This window comes from Arachis ipaensis, chromosome B03, assembly GCF_000816755.2.
Source record: "Arachis ipaensis cultivar K30076 chromosome B03, Araip1.1, whole genome shotgun sequence".
Lineage (NCBI taxonomy): Eukaryota > Viridiplantae > Streptophyta > Magnoliopsida > Fabales > Fabaceae > Arachis > Arachis ipaensis.
This window is the reverse complement of record NC_029787.2, coordinates 135,169,118-135,188,053: the sequence shown is the minus strand read 5'-3', so window position 1 is coordinate 135,188,053 and position 18,936 is coordinate 135,169,118. Positions and strand designations below refer to the sequence as shown.

General features: G+C 34.5%; 3 protein-coding genes and 1 long non-coding RNA gene across 13 annotated transcripts; 1 reads left to right on the top strand and 3 right to left on the bottom strand.

Moving 5' to 3' along the window:
• On the bottom strand, positions 3,758 to 6,251 carry LOC107634837. Of its 10 annotated transcripts, none has more exons than XR_002360108.1 (6): positions 6,041 to 6,216; positions 5,613 to 5,706; positions 4,650 to 5,385; positions 4,462 to 4,576; positions 4,260 to 4,371; positions 3,758 to 4,006 (listed from the first exon to the last, which is right to left on the bottom strand). It is a non-coding gene; the product is annotated as an uncharacterized LOC107634837 (long non-coding RNA). The 10 variants fall into 10 exon arrangements; XR_002360103.1 differs by having other exon boundaries at positions 5,573 to 5,706; positions 6,041 to 6,215; XR_002360109.1 differs by having other exon boundaries at positions 5,613 to 5,700; positions 6,041 to 6,215.
• Positions 7,338 to 11,755, bottom strand: LOC107632197 (probable acyl-activating enzyme 18, peroxisomal). Its single transcript, XM_021120064.1, has 14 exons — positions 11,450 to 11,755; positions 11,207 to 11,336; positions 10,843 to 11,102; positions 10,556 to 10,757; positions 10,031 to 10,071; positions 9,707 to 9,835; positions 9,428 to 9,501; positions 9,120 to 9,340; positions 8,906 to 9,000; positions 8,605 to 8,821; positions 8,392 to 8,517; positions 8,046 to 8,144; positions 7,747 to 7,953; positions 7,338 to 7,637 (listed from the first exon to the last, which is right to left on the bottom strand). The coding sequence occupies exons 1-14, from the start codon at positions 11,716 to 11,718 to the stop codon at positions 7,524 to 7,526; spliced, it is 2,184 nt and encodes a 727-aa protein (XP_020975723.1). The 5' UTR covers positions 11,719 to 11,755; the 3' UTR covers positions 7,338 to 7,523.
• LOC107632198 (pentatricopeptide repeat-containing protein At5g44230) lies at positions 11,834 to 16,128 on the top strand. Its single transcript, XM_016335888.2, has one exon. It carries the CDS (start codon positions 11,965 to 11,967, stop codon positions 13,819 to 13,821), a length of 1,857 nt encoding a protein of 618 aa, XP_016191374.1. The 5' UTR covers positions 11,834 to 11,964; the 3' UTR covers positions 13,822 to 16,128.
• On the bottom strand, positions 15,995 to 17,364 carry LOC107632199 (bZIP transcription factor 44-like). Its single transcript, XM_016335889.2, has 2 exons — positions 17,094 to 17,364; positions 15,995 to 16,692 (listed from the first exon to the last, which is right to left on the bottom strand). Exon 2 carries the CDS (start codon positions 16,684 to 16,686, stop codon positions 16,219 to 16,221), a length of 468 nt encoding a protein of 155 aa, XP_016191375.1. The 5' UTR covers positions 16,687 to 16,692; positions 17,094 to 17,364; the 3' UTR covers positions 15,995 to 16,218.

Here is an 18,936-nt window from a genome sequence, read left to right as displayed (position 1 = left end):
TAATCAAATGAATTTAGTGAGGATCGATGATCATATTCAACCTAATTCGATTTGCGAACACCCCTAATTAAAAAGCAAACAATCACCAAATAAATAGTAAATAAGAAATTAAAGATTGACAAGGATAGTACGTGCATGGGTCTTGCGTTGTTGTATGTTAAATTACCAAATAAGGTCGCTAAATTCTCCTTATTTTTTATTAAGACAAAATTATATTAAAAAAAGTGTGTCAAACAAATATAATATCAAAAGAAAAAAATAAGAAACCAATGGAATATTTGTTCAATGTGTATAATAGAGGTTTAGAGATGTTCGATTCAGTATTAGAGATATAACTATTAGTGTTATCTTTTCCTATCAGTTGAAGCTTTTGGGATGAGTTGTATCAGTTCGATTCTTGGTGAATCCCAAAATCAGTTTAAGCTTTTGGGATGAGATATTTATTATCCCTAGTATCTGGATGGTTATTCTGAATAGTATGGGAGCCAATGAAATATTTGTACAATGTATACAATGGAGATTTATCAAAAAAATCTACTAGTACCATAAGATTTTTTTATCCGCCACTAATTACCGGCGGATTTAATGGCCAATATAAACTTTTAATTGCGAAATTATGGAGTTTGTTACCGTCGGATTTTTCTCCTAGTAAATCCGATGGTAATATATTATTTATTATTAATAATTAAATTTTTAGTTAAAAGTTCACAAACAAATTTAAATATCAAAGTTTATCATTAAAAAAAAAAAGAGAATTCAATTAAAAAGGAAATCAAATTTAAAATAGATCAAACCCTCAATTACAAAAATTGAACAAAATTAAATTAGAAATCGAAAGAGTAATACTGATGAGCATTAGAGATTAGGCTATACCGCTATACTAATACTACTACGTTACATAAAGAATCAACCATACCAAACTATTTATGATATTAACAATTAAATAATTTATCGTCCACAACATTAACCATATATTATCGTAAATTAAGCCACAATAGCCAAATCAAACATAAATTCATAACCAATAAAAATTTCATTATCAACTATTATTAATATTAATCATATGAGAGAATTTTAAAAGTTGAAAAGTAAATAAGTTTTCTTAGTTATCCAATCCGGATTTCAATTAAGTTTCATAGAACTTGATCTGTTAAGTTGTTATTTTGTAAAAATCTACAACAGCCAAAAAGAATCCAATAAAAAACTTAAAATAAAAAATCTGCATAGTCACCATTAACATTCAATCATGAGTTCACAAACCATATATAAACGAAAACCAAGCAAACACCAAAAGCACCCAAATCATAAAAACTTTGCAGATTTATTCACCAAATCTAAAATTCACAACATCAGCCAAATACAATCACATACAAAATCAATCAACTAGCCATATCAAACACTAATTGACATTCAGCCATCATTAGTCCAAAAATATAATTTAAACCAAACTTAAAAATGTTTACCACTGCCTTATACTAATCAACCTTCAAATACCAACACATCTTTTGTAGACCTACCTTAACATTCATCAAAAACAAAAGCAAATTTAGGAAAAAAAATTAGAATAGTATTTTTTTAGTAGTAAATAAATAACTTTTTGACAAATAAAAAATAAAAAAAATTATTTTGAATAAAATAAAATACTATTTTCCTTTTCGGTAGTAACATCGTCGACAGCAGAACTTTCATCATGGTCGTTGTAGGCTATTTTTCGTTACATGCACATCTAACATTAATTTTGTTTTCTTGTTCTTCATCTCTAATTCGTCGCGAACAGAGGAACCAGAGACAGAGGTGGACTTGAATGATGGTTCAAAAAAGGGGTTAGGGCAAAAAAGGTTTGGATTTTTTTATTAAACAAAAATGAAAATAGGATGGAATAGGGAGAGAAATGAGGCCAACCTACCTGGACGACGGAGGAGAGACATAGCTCTGGCGACAGAGGGAGTGGCAGCGACAACTCTTCTAACAGTGGCGGAGATAGATGGAGCAACTCCATTTGAGGTAACGAAACATGATCCAGACAACTTGGCACATACTTTAGAAGAGAATGGAGGTGAGCAGCAGTGGCGGAGGATGGCCAGAGGGGCTGCCAGAGGATGTTGTAGGGGAGAGAGAAGAGAGAGCTGAATGGGGGAGAGAGAAGGCTGTTCTCAAAAGTGAGGGGAGTGGACCGCGCATTTTGAATTTATATTAGGTTTATCGGCAGATAAATCCGATGATAATGCATTGCATATGACCAAAACGCCACGTTTCATTAATTGAGATTTACCTGTGGATAAATCCAACGGTAAATCCCACAGTAATCCCGGTGTCAATTTTTCTTGATTTCTCTCCAATTATTATCGGCGACTTTACTGTCAGAATATCAAATCCGACGACAACTTTTTTATCCGACGATTTTATTGTCAAATCCACCGGTAAATCCGCCACTAACATCTGATACTAAATTCAACAATAAATCCAATAGTATTCAGCATTTTTTTTGTAGTGTGTGTCCAATCATAAAACCTCAACTAAACATCTATACTTCATAAGTGTAAAAGCATGAAGGGTAATTTAGAGTTTCACAAAATTAGGTTAGGTGAATTGAATTCCATGTTGGTGCTCCACACGAGGATCTGTGGCTATGAATCCATGTGAGATGCATGCAACTTGTAGAAGTAGTTGCCCTCGTGCATGCTGTGAATGTTATATGACCTACCGAAGCAAAACACTGTCCCCATATAATAAAGAAATAATAATATTTAAATTACCAAACTCTCCATTTTTATTCGTCGCTCTTAAGGTGATTATTACATCAAAAATGTCTCTTTCATGCCTCCGTTATTTTGCAAAATTTCGGTGGTTGATAAAAACAAGACAGCAGTAGCTATATGGCAGAAGATACGTCATTTGTAACCATATTTTGTAGAAAATACTATCATAATATAAAGCATGCTTTTAAATATTATCATGCATTTACGAAGACAACAGAAAGCTATCGCTTTCGAAAGCTGTTTATATCAAGGAAATTGTTTCATAATTCATATTCAGTTATTCAGAGACAGCAGCACCAAATATGGATCTAGATAGGTGTTACAACTTGCAAAGCACTGCAACACCAATGATCTAGATCTAATGAATAACAATCATAATGTCCTTTTTCATTTAATTGTTGAAGACAAAATATCAAATATTAAGATATTCAATACTTTCTTTTACTTTGTTATCTAAATCTATATAAATAATGAATGGTGAGAAAAAGGTTATTAAAAAGTATATGGTGTTGCTCTCTAAATTAGCGTATAAGGAAAATAATATTTGCTTCCTGCAAAGGAGAGCGCTATATATGGAATATAAATGATAATGACTATGGCTAATAAATAAGACCACAGAATATTCTGTGACCAATGGGGTATTTTATTCTTTGAAAAAGAAATCTTTTTATTCAGAAAATAAGAGGCAATTTTCTTCTGACTTTTTTTGAGAAAAAGAACCATTCTTAGAAATTAGATATTTCATATAATTTCCCAATTTATGCATATGATTATGACATGAAAAAAGGGGTACTAGCGTATTATGGGAGTAACAGTAAACCCTATAAAAAAAGAAAACGATGTAGTGAGAAACTCCTTTTTTTAGAAAGTGAAATGGTCAATGCAAACTAGTGTGTTCAATATTTTGAAAACATCTACTATATATAACACAATGCAAATTTGACTACACAAAATTGTTATGGAAAAAGAGTTCTAATTTTGATCGGTTGGAAAATATATACACAAACTCACCTTAGTTATTTACTTTTCCTTAATACAAGATCACAGTGAAACAAATGTTGCGGCATATTTGGTTGTACGCATCACAACAAAGACAATATTCTAGTTGATAAGGGCTACATGACATTTCTGAAATTTCATTAAAAACGAAAACGTGGCAAAGCCTTGTTGTCAATCCAGGCAGGCTTTCTTTGCATTGTAATAGAAAAATGGCATCATCTGAACTAGCTCATCGGCACTTCTCACTTCTGCAATGGCATCAGAAGCAGTGTTTCATTGTGAAAAAGAAAAACTAAAACAACGAGAATGCTGTCTTGGAACGAAGCTAACCAAACAAATACTATGTGAGTATGTGGCCTAGTATATTCAGAGAGATATGTTATTTGTATCTCTTCATGCATCATACATGAAATGAGGTATATATCTGCTCAATGTACTAGGTAAAATGAATGTACAATACTTCTCTGTTTAAAATGCGACTAGAAAGAGCAGCAATCTCACCTTTCTTCCTGTACACTACTCCGTGTCCCCGCAAAAACAAAATTTGAGGACATCCTTTAAATTTCAGGGCATATGCCAAGTCTCTCTTGATGTTAATGTCAATCTTAACAGCCTATAAACAGAAAATTCAAGGCATTATATGAATTGCAGTTTAAGGCTTCTAGCAAGTTTGAGGCTTAGCTATAAGAAAAAAGATTTATACCCGAGGAGGTAACCGATCTTTGGCGTTCCAATATACTTTGATTGCTTCCTCCAGCTCTTTCAAAAGTTTCCAGTTATCACTTGCTATGTGGAATAACAATTTCAAACACCAAAGGCTGGTTTTTATGCCTTTTTTATTATTATTAGTGAATGAAAACATACTATATTATTTAGAATAGGGGAGTTTACCTGTTATAACCTTTAAATACAAGGATAATTAATGGGCTGGAATGGAAAGCAAAATTCTCCCACTCCAAACAGTTGATCTCCTGCACCCAGTAATCATCAGTTTTCACTTTCTTCCTCAATCACCATATTCTTTACCCTGTCATTGTCATCTTCATCATCTTTCTCTTCTTCATTGTCCTGCTTCAACTCCTCTTCACCATCATCATCATCATCATCATTATCATCATCATCATCATCATCATCATCATCACTGCTTCCAGATTCATAATTGCCATGGACGCTATCCTTCATTATGTTTTCCTGATCCTCCAAAACATCTTATTTTTGCTGCCGAATTATTTCAAATGTGCGTTCAAACGAACCATGTATGTAATCTTCCACTGCCATCGCTTCGCTTCTACGACCATGCCTTCAGTGGCGGAGCCACGTTTGTGGGAAGGGGGGCAATGGCCCCTCCCAAACCTTTAATTTTTTAGTTTAGTTTCCTTTTAATTTTCATTTTTTCACTCTTCTTAATTTATAGTTTTCATGTTCGCCCCTCCCAAAAAAATTTCTAGCTCCGCCCCTGCATGCCTTGGCTTCCTTGGAATTGTTGTAGGGAAGGCATCAGCAGAACCTATTTCACCATTGCCAGATGCCACATCTTTTGAAGACTGCGTTCTTGCCTTAGGCCTAACTCTTTTGTTAGAGTCAGGTTTAGGTTCAGAATCATATTCAGTATTTGAAGGAGATTCTCCTGAAGCATAGCAAGAAAACTACTTCAGAGTGCAATGGGTAGATACAGGGGAATGAAACAAGAATCCCAAATGAATAATGGCATGAGTAGATTCTAAACTAGAATTCTGAACATTAACTGATGAGAATGAACGCAAACAATCATCCATTTTTGTGCTACAAAAAGGAGAAGGGCATCTGGGATTTACTGGGAAGGACAGTAGTTTGGAGATATAGCATTTTGATTACTTCGTTGTGAAGCAACCAATCAAACAGGACACAAGGTTGTCAATAATAACACATATTTTAAGCTTCTGTCTGCCTGCTTCTGCTTAGCCTGGACCTGGTGTCAAAGAAGAAAAGGAGAAGGGTATCACTATTATAGTTCATAAAACAAAGGCTTTAGCTGCGTTTAATGCATGACCACACAGAGAAAATAACTTATTAACATCACAAAATTCCAAGAACTTTTCACCAAGTAAAACAGAATTAAACAAACATCAGTACCAAACAGAAGAACTCATCCCGGACCGGCGGGCAGTGCATGCAAGAGAACATGTAGTTTAAAAGATGTAATGATTAATTGAAATTTTGAAAAGACAGTGTGGGAATCTTCTATAAAGCATTTCATCAAACACCTAGTGTGCTCTAATCGATTAGCAGAAAATCATGCATACCAAAACTTAGTAATGCATGGTTTTTTCTTCACTGTTTCTGAATCTTGTAGGAATGAAATTTATTCAAATGAAGGTGCTAAGTATTAGAGTAGATGGATCACCAAATGATACTCACGCTTTTCCTCGTTTTTTTTGTATCCATTTTGAAGATAAAGTTTTATTTCTGTTTAATTAACTTGATGAAAGCTGAATTGAGGGTAAAGTCGTTAACAAATAAAACCGAACTCATTTTTTAAAATATTTTCACTTATATTTACGATCAAAATATTATAAAATATCTAATATATTTTCAATAAATATTTTAAAAATTAAATTTTAATATAACTTTTTGCAACTATAATTAGAATAATGATTTTATCCTTAAAATATGATGATTTTACGCTTATTAAATTGTTTTGTGATTTTTTTTAATTAATGAACAAGAATAATTTTAAAAAGTAAAGAAAAAATTTAGAAATTGAATTTTGTTGTATTTTTTATATTTTTTAAATAATTATTTAAATATTCATACAAAATTTTGAATCGAATGCATACACCATTTAACAAATATAAAAATTTTTTGTTACCTATAAAAAAATATTTTTATGTTATTTTTATAACATTTTAAAATATTTTAAGATTATTTTTATCGTTTATAATGTTTTAAGGATATTTTTGTTATTATCAAAAGGGAAGTTTAACATTTTCAAATATTAGAGGCGGTTTAGAACTTGTTTAGATGTCATTAAGTTATTAGAAAAATATTTTTTTATTTATTTATTAGTGTGTTTGGCAAAATTTTAGTAGTAAAAGTAAAAATATTAAAGAAAAAAAAATCTTTTTCTAGAAGCTACAATTTATATTTTTTTAACGAGGAGTGCTAGGCCAGCAACTTTTGGTATTTGTAGCCATCAATGATGATTTTAATGGTGTGAGATTTCATCCAATGACTCACTTTTCCTTGCCAGAATTTAGAAAAGTTGCTGGCCTCCTAGACTTTTCCTTTTTTAACATTATGACTAAACAAAAAATATTTTTATATTGTTATACCTAAATATAATTATTAGATAAAAATATTTTTTACATGAAATGTCTANNTAAATTAATTAAGGCAAATTTTCTACTTACCTTATTCTATTTTAAAAAAGAAATGAAATCAACTAAATTAAACTCCCGCGCCAAGAAGCAATAGCTCAAATAGCATAGTCTCCCCATACTCAATTAAGAGGTTGCGGCGAGTATTCGGTAAAAAAAAAAAAATTAAACTCCCGCTACTTCATGTAACCGGGACATGAAGATTGAAGAAGGCAAAAAGATGTCAATCCTTTGAATGTTGTGCCTGTGCCATTGACTTCAAATCATACGATATATCATTTCTTCAACATCAGATTTGTACTTTTATGTTCCCATAACCTTTTGCAAAACATTTTTTATGGTATTACATTGTATTCCTTGAACATTATTATAGACATGCTCCTCCAATATTGTTTATTATGGTCTGTCGCTAAAGTCTGCTCTTAACTGATAACTCTTGCTTCATTTGATCTCTCAGAACTCTCCTCAGTATTTTGTTCGAAGCTGTTCGTGGAAACTCCCCCACAACTTTAACATGGCTTACCTGTAGTGTGATGCAATGAGAAAAGTTTTGAATGTTGAATCAATTTTGTGTCCCTTCACCAAATAATAAAGTGCTATTGGTATCAATCTCAACTGTTTAATGATCATACCTTAAACAAAGGATTAAGGTTGCTTTGAATTGCTTTGGAAAATCTCAGCTTTAGAGTTTCTGCATTGGAAACGTATCCTTTCTTTAAAACAACAAATATGGCCAGCTGTTCAGGACCACCACTTGGAGGAGCAACACTGACTGCTGCCGTCTCCGAAATGCATTCGTCGGCCCTATCACAGACACGCTCGATTTCTATAGAACTTGTCTGCAAATCAGAGTTACAGAAACAGAAAAATCCTAAGCACCAATAATAGCCAGTCTCATAATAGCAAAAGCAATGATAATACTAATTAATACCTTTATTCCACCAAGATTCATGGTGTCATCTGCCCTCCCTTGTACAATAATATAGCCTCCAACAGTTCTCTTTATTATATCCCCATGTCTCCTAAGTACCTGTTAATACAGAAATAATAATTATGATTAAATATTTAATTATTATGCTCTAATTTACAAAGAAGGGCAATCAGAAAATGATTAATAGTACTTTGGCACATTGATAGCTTATGAAGTTATTAACATTTGATAACAGATCATCTAACCATCCATATATGGTATAGAATCAAAACAATCTCATCTCTCTAGCTGCATCTACATGCGAAAATCATTCGTTGGGACTAAATGCAGCAATTGAAGTAGATACCTGTCCTTTATAAGTTGGCATTCCCTTAAAGTAAACCATATCATGATCAGCATTAAGCAATCTATCAGAAGCACCAAGAGATAAAGGGAACAAGCCCACCTCACCAACACAGGGAACACCCTCTGGCTGTCATATAGTTCAAAGAGATCAAACACATTAGAAAACCTATTTTCAATGACAATGGAATATTTATAATCCAGAAAATGTACTTACATAAGCAACTCCATTTTCATCAAGAATGACAAAACCAGTTGTCATTGATGCTGTGCTAAAAGCACCAAAGGCTTGAGGCTGAAGTGGGCTTCCCGCAATGTAACTAGAGGCAAGTTCTGTTCCTCCACACAATTCAACAATTGGACTGTAGTAAGCTTTTGAAGACAACCATAGATCATCATCAACATTTGAAGTTTCTCCACTGGAACAAAATGCCCTACACATATTTAACTAGTTCAGTCTATTTTCCATTAGTGGTTTAGCTACTCACTTGATTATTTAAACTCGTGAGAGATGTTACTTTATCTTTGTCCAATCCAAACCCTCCATGCATTGTGTACTCTTCCAAGCTTTAACTAAGCTCGGCACAGTTCCCAGTATGGTAACACCTGCATCCTGAAAAATCATAGTTCTATAAGTTCTTTGTATGCACTCCCAGCTTTTCAGGAGATCAAAATAATCGTTACCATTGTACAATGATACGAGTAATGGAACAACTGATTTGGAAGAATCACCTGGACAAATTTTCCAAAATCGCTGCCTTGAGGCGATCCATGGTAAAGAGCAAGAGCTGCACCATTTAGAAAACAATGGTATAACACGGTTGGTCCGATCACCCATCCTAAATTTGTAGGCCAACAATAGACATCTCCAGGTTGAATATCAATTGCAGCCCATCCATCGGCAGCACTTCTTATTGGTGCAAGTTGAGTCCAAGGAATAGCTTTTGGATCTCCTGATGGAATCAAAACATATGAGTATATAACAAGAAAAGCATTAGAATGATAGTCACAACCTGACACAGTTGAAGGATAATCTTTACCTGTGGTTCCTGACGAAAATAGTATGTTAGTGACAGAATCAACTGATTGATATATCGGAGAGTAGCCGCCTGATCTGCCAAGAGCCAAGAGCAAAGAGTTGGATAACTTGGATGATAAGTTACACAAAATACAAGAAAAGAATGATTATCAGTGATCATTAAGTTAGCAAACTTTACCCTACTTTTACTAGATTAAAATATGGTTTAACAACACAAAAGTTACCATTTATTAGATTAATATGTTAATATGAGGGGAAGAGACACAATGCCACACAGTACCTGCCGTTTTGACTGACAGTAGAAAGGAAAGCCTTCCATGACATGTCTTGTTCTCTTAACTGTACACCTAGTTCTTCGCCAGTCACAGGGACCACGATAACTTTACATGAAGCCGCTTCAGTGACTCGACTGCAAGAAGAAATATGGAAAATGAGGTTTCCAGTGGTTTATGTGCTGAAACTCACCTATATAAATCACTCTAGAGAAGAAAAGGTTCGACTTAAGTAATTCGGATGGCTTTAATTACACTAAACATGCCAATTATATCAAAACAGTGCCAAGGCAAAAAGTCAATTGTAAGTATAAAGTTAACAAAAGTTTTACCTGTACAAATGGAATTTCTTGCCACCTCTTAATATGAAATCCTGAAAATTAAAGCTGAGTGAAATACAATATTTGGGATATGAAATTGGCTATATTATGAAATGACTAAACATATGAATCTTCTACTATGTGTAAGTTGGGAGCCATCAAACTCTCTTGGTATTCAAATTCATAAGGAACTACTAAAATTTATCTTAAAACAACTAGATATCTCTCCCTCATTTCTTTTTCTAGTTTTAACCTCCTACAGGAAACTTATCAAATAGATAGTAACACCATTAAAAGTTCAAAAGTAGCTGTAACACTGATAAATTTGACTGCTGCTAGAGATGAGATTTCCGGAAACATTGAAACTATTTAGGTATTTAACTTGAGCATTGCTTCACATATACTGATCAAGATTGTATATAGAAATTGGTAATGAAGAAAGAGCAAAGACGTCTTTCCACATATCGAATAGCCTCACTTCAATCAACAGTTGTTATGCTACTAAAGTCATGCACAGCACCGGATTTAAACAGTTACCTGTGTGAAAATTCCCTTTGCTTTAGAAACACGCAACCGAGAAGAAATTTCTTTTGGTGCAAAGCTATCTGCTATAGATACCACAGCACATCCTGCTAGAACAATGGCCAAATATATAACAACGGCATTAACTGTCATTTGCATGTCAATTGCAATTGCATCTCCCTTTGAGAATGTGGCATCTATTGCACTTGCTACCAACCTTGAATTAATAAGGCAAAATGTGTTGAAAAGGAGATCACAGATTGAAAACTGCTTCAATTATAAAATCTAAAAGGAGAACATACATTACTTGCTGTCGGAGTTGTTTGAGTGTCATACGATTAACCATGGAATCATCACATTCTTCATCTCTCCAAACGATGGCTAAACTGTCATCCGATTTGTAGGGGCGTGCGCACGGCTGCAAGCAGCAATCAGCAATATTCAAGACAGAGCCGGGAAGCCAAGCTCCTCCATGTTTTGAGGGATCAGAAGTATCCAAAATGCACCTTGGAGCTTCAATGAATGAAACTGAGAGTTCCTTGAGAACAATGGACCAGTATTCCTACCCCCCACAACAATAACAATCCATGATTTCATTATGAGATGGAATAGGATAACTTCAAATCATAACAATGATAAAAAAAAACGAAGGGTGTTAATGCTTGCCTGAGGATTGTCGACAGAAAACTTGTGCATGAGAGGATAACTGGTAATTGGGTCTTTGTAGGAAGACCCAAAAAGCTTTGGACCATAGGTTTCCATGACATGCCCCAAGTTGGAAATTCTGGCCTGTTCCCTACAATCAAAATGTTGCAATGAACACTAAAACAAGATATAAGACTTATTGCAAAAAAAAAAAAAAAGATATAAGACAAAAGAGAAAGAGAAAGCGGAGTTAAGAGTACTTACAAAGAAGGGAACCAATATAGAGGAGGATCAGCATGATGAGAAGCATTGGAAGAAGATTGATAGAGAGAGTAATAAACAAGTTGGTGGAATGAATGAGGGTGAGATGGCTTCAGCACTCTCCGAGTCACAATTTGGCGCCAGATATCTGTAGAGCAAACACAAAGGGACACAATTTCCCTCAAAACACCATCAAATTCAATGGCTTCTGCCACTGATAACCCTGCCTCCAAGAAGTCCTTCACTCCCAACTCCCTCAACCCCTTTCCCATTTCTCTCCTACTCTCTTCCAAGTTCCAACAAGCTATGGCTACCAAAAGTGGCCAATGGCAGGTCAACAAGATCAAGATTAGATTAAAGTCAACAACTTGAACACGTGGTTCTGGACAATACCTAACAAAAATACGTGGCGCTTATTATATAATATATAGTAACAGTAATAATTAAGGTAGTGCAGATTTCAATAATCAAAATGTAGTAGAAAAATTTGAACTTTTTTTCCCTCACACCAGAAAAATATGGTACTGCATCGAAAGGCTTTGGAGTCGCAATTGGTATCTGTCCTTCAAGGCTGCACCAACCTCAAAAAAGTCAAAGAAGTCCACGCTCACATCTATCGCAACGACCTCCACCAATGTTCCTACGTCATTACCAAACTCATCCGCGTCCTCACGGTGCTCCACGTTCCAGTGGAATCTTACCCTCGCCTCGTCTTCTCACAGGTCCAAAACCCTATCAACCCCTTTCTATGGACGGCTCTTGTTCGTGGCTATGCCCTGAAGGGACCACTTTCCGAGGCATTTCGCCTTTACGCCTCCATGAGGACGAAAGGCATTGGTCCCGTGTCATTTATGTTCTCTGCTCTGTTCACGGCTTGTGGCGCCGCGCGTGACGCGACCTTGGGGGCGCAGCTTCATGCCCAGACGGTGTTAGTTGGTGGGTTTGAGTCTGATTTGTACGTAAACAACACAATGATCAATATGTATGTAAAATGCGGTTCTTTGCACTGTGCACGCAAGGTGTTTGATGAAATGTCAGAACGGGATGTGGTTTCTTGGACCGAGTTGATTGTTGCGTATGCGAAGACTGGTGACATGGGATCGGCGCAGGAGCTGTTTGACGGATTGAATGTGAAGGATATGGTGGCTTGGACTGCAATGGTTACTGGTTATGCACAGAATGCAATGCCAAAGAAAGCCTTGGAGTTTTTCGAGCGGTTGCAAAACGAGGGTATGGAGGCTGATGAGGTTACCTTGATTGGTGCCATATCCGCTTGTGCTCAATTGGGAGCATCCAAGTATGCTAATTGGATAAGGGACATTGCTGAGAATTCTAGGTTTGAACCAGCAAAGAGTGTTCTTGTGGGATCAGCATTGATAGACATGTATTCAAAGTGTGGTAATGTGGAAGAGGCACATAATGTGTTTGCAAGAATGAAGCAAAGGAATGTGTTTTCTTACAGCTCCATGATTGCAGGGTTTGCAATGCATGGCCGTGCTCATGCAGCTATTGAATTGTTTTATGAGATGTTGAAGACTGAGACTAAACCAAACCATGTTACTTTTTTAGGAGTTCTTACAGCTTGCACTCATGCAGGCATGGTAGAGCAAGGTCAGAGGGTCTTTGAAACCATGGAAAAATGTTATGGTGTTGCTCCAACTGCTGATCATTACGCTTGCATGGCGGATCTTCTTGGCCGTGCTGGACACCTGGAGAAAGCACTTCAGCTCGTTCAGACAATGCCTATGGAGCCCAATGGAGGTGTATGGGGAGCACTTCTTGGAGCATCACACATCCACAAGAACCCTGATGTTGCTGAAGTTGCTTCTAGCCATTTGTTTGATCTTGAACCTGATAACATAGGGAACTATCTATTGCTTTCTAACACATATGCATCTGCTGGAAGATGGGATGATGTGTCAAGGGTAAGAAAATTGATCAAAGAGAAGAATTTGAGGAAAAATCCAGGTTGTAGCTGGGTTGAAGCGAAGAATGGTATGGTTCACGAGTTCTTTGCTGACGATGCGACACATCCTGAAATTGGTGAGATCAAGAAGGCTTTAGATGATCTTATGGAGCGATTGAAGGGAATTGGATATCAGCCAAACCTAAGTTCAGTGCCATATGATATTGGTGATGAAGAAAAGAAGCGTTTACTTATGGCTCATAGTGAAAAACTAGCTTTGGCATATGGATTGCTAGGCACTGATCCAGGTTCCACTATAAAGATCATGAAGAACCTTAGGATATGTGAGGATTGTCACATTGTAATGTGTGGTGCATCGAAAATTACAGGAAGGAAAATTGTTGTGAGGGATAATATGAGATTCCATCACTTCCTCAATGGAGCCTGCTCCTGTAGTAACTTTTGGTGATAGACACCAGGTCATTGTGCAGGCAAAAAACTGACATATTTTTACGGAACGAAAAGCTTTGAAGTGGGAATCACCATTTGTTATTTTCTGGATGCAGTATATGCTTAGAAACAATTGCTTTGTGGTTGCCAAGATATCAACTTTCAGAAAAGGAAACTTGAAATCTTAGATCAAATGCAGGGTTGCTCAATTTGTCACCGGGGAAAGTAATAGATGGATGGCAAGGCAAGGCAAGCGACTATGTTTTTATGGATACACATACATGCATGGTCAGAGTAATAGGGGATTGAGATAAATTGACCAACTTTGATTCTGTTGGAATCCTGAAACTTCATGACACTGACAAATAAAAGCAGTGCTAGTAATAGATAGAATGTGGAGGAGATACTGAAGAAACCAGCTAAAGGAAACCATTATACTTTTTGTTCTTCAATTTGATCCGGTCTATTAAGAACTATATCTCCATAATTATGGAACAGATATAGCAGGCTGCTAAAGAGTACCTTGCAAAGATGGTTCCTTTAATCATTACCTACTGTTATAGGAAGTTCTTATGAAAACAGACCTAATAGTCCAATATTTTGTGATTCCTAACTCAGTTATTATTCAAAATTTTAGACAGAAAAATGTGAATATCTATTATCCAATTATTGCAATGTATACTGAATTGAAACCGGTAGAGGATTCAACCTCAGATATGTTACTTTCAATTGATGACAATTGTATCACAATCATAAAATGCTGTTCAAGAATGAACTCAAATTTCATATATCATATGCATGCACGTACCCCTTGCCTTCCCTCAAAAGAAAAGTAACCATTTCCCTCCCCCAAAAGAAAGGAGAACAATGACAATGGGCATAACAACTTGGGAGAGTATATTTAAGCAAAGACAAAGCGAAACTGTGTTAATTGATTTGGAGTTTAGCTGTTCAAGCATAAAAATATATTATTATGAAAAATATTAATATCTGGTCCGTTAACATAAGGATTTTTTTTAGTCCAAAAACCTAATTTCCCTTATCAAAGTCTTGCGTCATTGATGCTTTTGTTCTGAAAAAGCTTACAGCATTGAAACTTGATTGCATGTGCAGTATGAGGTGGACGCATTATATAAAAATGGTTAGTTTACTTGAAGCATACTTTCTGAAACTTTATAAGATCCCAAAACAAATTATGACTCAAAGTGATATTGTCTGTTTAATTTCTTTTCTTTTTGTAATATCAAAGTGATCATAGTTAGTTAGGTCTAGTTATGATACCTAATACATTTTAGTTATTGGAATATAAGAATAAGAATATCATATATTTCGGTTTCACTTTATTGGTTAATGAATTGATTCTTGTTCTGTCCAACCATGAAAATCCAATAAAACAATAATTCAAAACCAATAATGCAATTATTATAGTCTTATGCACGACACAAACTCTAGCGTTTGTTCCCAATTAAGGAAATGAAACAAATTAATGAATTATGTCATATGCTAACATATGTTGGTAATTGTCTTTTTCTAGAATGACCAAAGTATCCAACAAATTTTGTTCTTTTAATTAGCTTCCTTTATAATTACTTTAGTGGCTTTGCACATTAACTGGCTGTGATTGGCATGGAAATTTTGTTATAATATGACAGATGTCATCCCTCTACTTGGCAGTGATATTAATAAATATTGATGTAACAACTATCATTTAGATTAATTAATTAAATTTCATTTGTAATTTTATATAACTAGAAGCCTGGGTTGTTTAGGGGATCTTTTAACTTTATGAGACTATTATTAGCACTTAACATCTTATATTATTACAATAATCTATGTGCTAATACCTTACCTACTCAACAAATCATATATAAAGTATAAACTAGCATTAAACGTGATTAACTTACTAAAATCACGAGAAGTGAAGGTTAAAAAAAAAAGAAAAATTAAGAAAAGAATAAATTATCATTTATATCCATAAAAGATACCGATGCTGACAAATGTACCCATATAAGAATAAAACGACAATTATAACCACGGAAGATGGCTTCCGTGTGCCAAGAGTACCCGAATGTTTGTTACACAATTGGTCCGTTAGGGTATTTTTGGCACACGGAAGCCATCTTCCATGGATACAATTGACGTTTTATTCTTATATAGATACATTTGTCAGCGTTTGTATCATGTCATGGATAGAAATTGTAATTTATTCTTAAGAAAAATAGAAAGAGAAGAGATGAAACTCCCCTTCTCAAAATATACAGAGCCCTTAATCAATATTGTTTGATACAACAAATGAAATAACTGATACTAATGATTAACATTACAAGAAAAACAAGAAACAAGAAAAGGAAAAGAAAAGTAAAAAAACACACACATCTCTTAACAGATGATTCAATTTGAAGAATGAATGAGTCATTCAATACATGAGCATGTCCATGATTGGTTGATTAGCAGCCAGAGAGTGGAAAGGGTCCATGAAGCCACAATCATTGAAAAGAGTCTCCTGAGCCTCATGAGCATGAAGAAAGTGGTGGTTGCCGGTGCTGCTAGACACAGAGTTGATGTAACTGATGATATCATTGAGAGAATGCAACCTGTTGGAAAGTTCAGCCATCTGAGCCCTCAAGATTGCATTCTCAGATTCTATGTTGAGATAAAGCTCTGTGGTGATCCCTATGCTTGTGCTGATCTGGCTGTTCTCCTTCTTCAGCTCATCAGTCTGGGAAATCAGGCTATCAAGATGCTGCTGCTTCCTCATCCTCGATCTCCGCGCCGATTCCCGATTCGACTGCATTCTCTTCCTCTTCCTTTGATCCATTGTATGCTGCTGGGGATCTCCCTCAGAGCCAGAGCCAGAATAGCCTCCGCTAATCGGAGAAGCCATAACTATATATATATATACTACTAACTATTTGATTTTGAATTTTGATAGTAAAATGGTTTGAAATGAAAAAGGAGAAAGCTGGGAATGTTATGAATGATGGATGAAGGGCTAGTTCATGAGAAAACGTAGAACCAGTAGAGGAAAACAACTGAGAAAGATTGAACCAAATGACTGCGGCGTCTTAGAGTTGAGTTGATTGTGAAGCCAGAGAGGAGGATCTCACAGATTACTGGAGACATTCTTGGTGATATCTCTCTCAAATTCAGACATACATAACTGCATGTATGTATGTATGTATGTATATGATGATTATGATGAACAACAATAGAAGAAACGCACAAGGCAAAGCTGATGAGGTTCTGTTAATCAATAATTAAGATGGTTGCTGATGATGGATTAGAAGGTATCTATCTATCTATCTATATAGAGAAGGAAGATTCTAGAGGATGGGAAAAGTGTTGTGTGTGTGTGTCAAAGACTATGGGCAAGGAGGGAAAATAAATAAAGGTGTAATAATCTTATAATCTAAAATCTGGAGGCGATGAAAGGAAAGATGATAAGGGAGAATATGCAAAGAAACATAATATGAGGATGGATATGAATTGACCAACTCTCTCTCTCTCTCTGCACAAGGATAAGATGACTATGGGAATGTAAGAGGTTTTCAAGGGACTTCACTTCTCCAATTTATACACAAATTCCCCTCTCTAATTACATATTAATAATTTAATGGGAAACTCTAGAGGCGGCAGATTTATTAAAATCTGGCTAGCAATTAGTCACCAAAAGGAAGGAAAATGAATGATTTTGTATCATTATATGGAATCTCACATTATTAATGTTCAGTTAACTTAATTAAGTTTCTTTTAACATTAAAATAACTTAAACAATAAATAATTCTGTTAAAAGTAACTTATAAATAAGTTATTTTGTGTTTAAATTTTTAACTCTAAAAGTGTTTATTTTATAGAAATGTGATGAAAGTAGAAGAAGTATTACGAGAGAAGTCATTTTTTTAACTTCTTTATAAGTTCCTAAATAGCTTTTTAGAAAGTTGTAATTTAGTTTTGAAAATTGCACCAGACATTAATACTACTACTTTTCATAAGTCAAAAGTTAAAAAAAGTTACTTCTAAAATTTTTCAAACGGGCCTTAAATACACTATTGATAGCTAATTGATGACTACAACTCACAAAATCTGCTAGCCCCTAGCATTCTTCTTATTTAATTATATAGACTTTAATTTTGATGCACTCACAGTATAAAACATTTTATAAAATTGTATAATTACATTTGTTTTTTTGAATGACTATTGTCAATAAAAATAATACTTATTTTTTTATGAACGCTACNTTAATAATTTTAGGGCATTAGTAATTTTAAAAAAAAAAAAATATAGAGTGAAATTAAGGTTTGGAAGGAAAGGACTAGGAAAGGGGGTGGCATATATAACATGTTACTGTGCATGTGCACGCGTATATTTATTTATTTGTAATTCCTAATGGAAAACGCAATATGATGGTGACCTAAATACAAACAAGCCACCCACCATTTGTAATAAAATTGTTTTTTTCGTTGAATGGTGCAAATGGAGTCGTGGAATCTTAGGTAATGAATGGCTCTTGCAGTTAAATTATATAATTAATAATTATTTAACTTTCTACAGGTTAGTTTTCTTGTTGCTCCTAAGTCCTAACATGCATGTGAATTTTTAGTCTTTGTTATTATCTACGGTCAGACATCAATCCTATTCTATTTCAAACATTAGTCTTTGTTTAAACTTTTAAACATTTCAAGATTTTTTGCTTAATAATATTATTTGTCGTAATTTTGAAAAAGTTACTTTGACAAAGAATATGCTTTAACCGCGATATTTAAAGTCTTAAACGAACCAAAAGTAGCTTTTTCCACGGAGTAGTCTTCGGTATTTATAAATTAACAATATAGAATTATTGATATATACGGAGGCCTAAAATCATTCTTTATCAATACGTAATAGTGGCATAGAATATTAAATTTTATTTACACCAATCAGAATTTTCCATGGAATCCATTATCACAAGATTGACTACTGACTGGTTATTAATTGATGCGAAAGTTTTTCATCTAGATACAGCCGGCATTTGACCATTATATGATAAAGTTTATTTATTTGGTGATCAATATTTATGGAGTATTATTATTCGAATAATTTTAAATATATAATCACAACCAATCAAAAATAATTTTTAAAATATAATTTACTAGTA

Coding starts and splice junctions, on each gene's coding strand:
- LOC107632197 (XM_021120064.1), bottom strand. CDS start 11,718: ATGGGAAAGGGGTTGAGGGAGTTGGGAGTGAAGGACTTCTTGGAGGCA. Junction 11,337..11,449: donor CTATATTGGTTCCCTTCTTT/GTAAGTACTCTT, acceptor TTTTGATTGTAG/GGAACAGGCCAGAATTTCCA. Junction 11,103..11,206: donor TTTCTGTCGACAATCCTCAG/GCAAGCATTAAC, acceptor TGTGGGGGGTAG/GAATACTGGTCCATTGTTCT.
- LOC107632198 (XM_016335888.2), top strand. CDS start 11,965: ATGGTACTGCATCGAAAGGCTTTGGAGTCGCAATTGGTATCTGTCCTT.
- LOC107632199 (XM_016335889.2), bottom strand. CDS start 16,686: ATGGCTTCTCCGATTAGCGGAGGCTATTCTGGCTCTGGCTCTGAGGGA.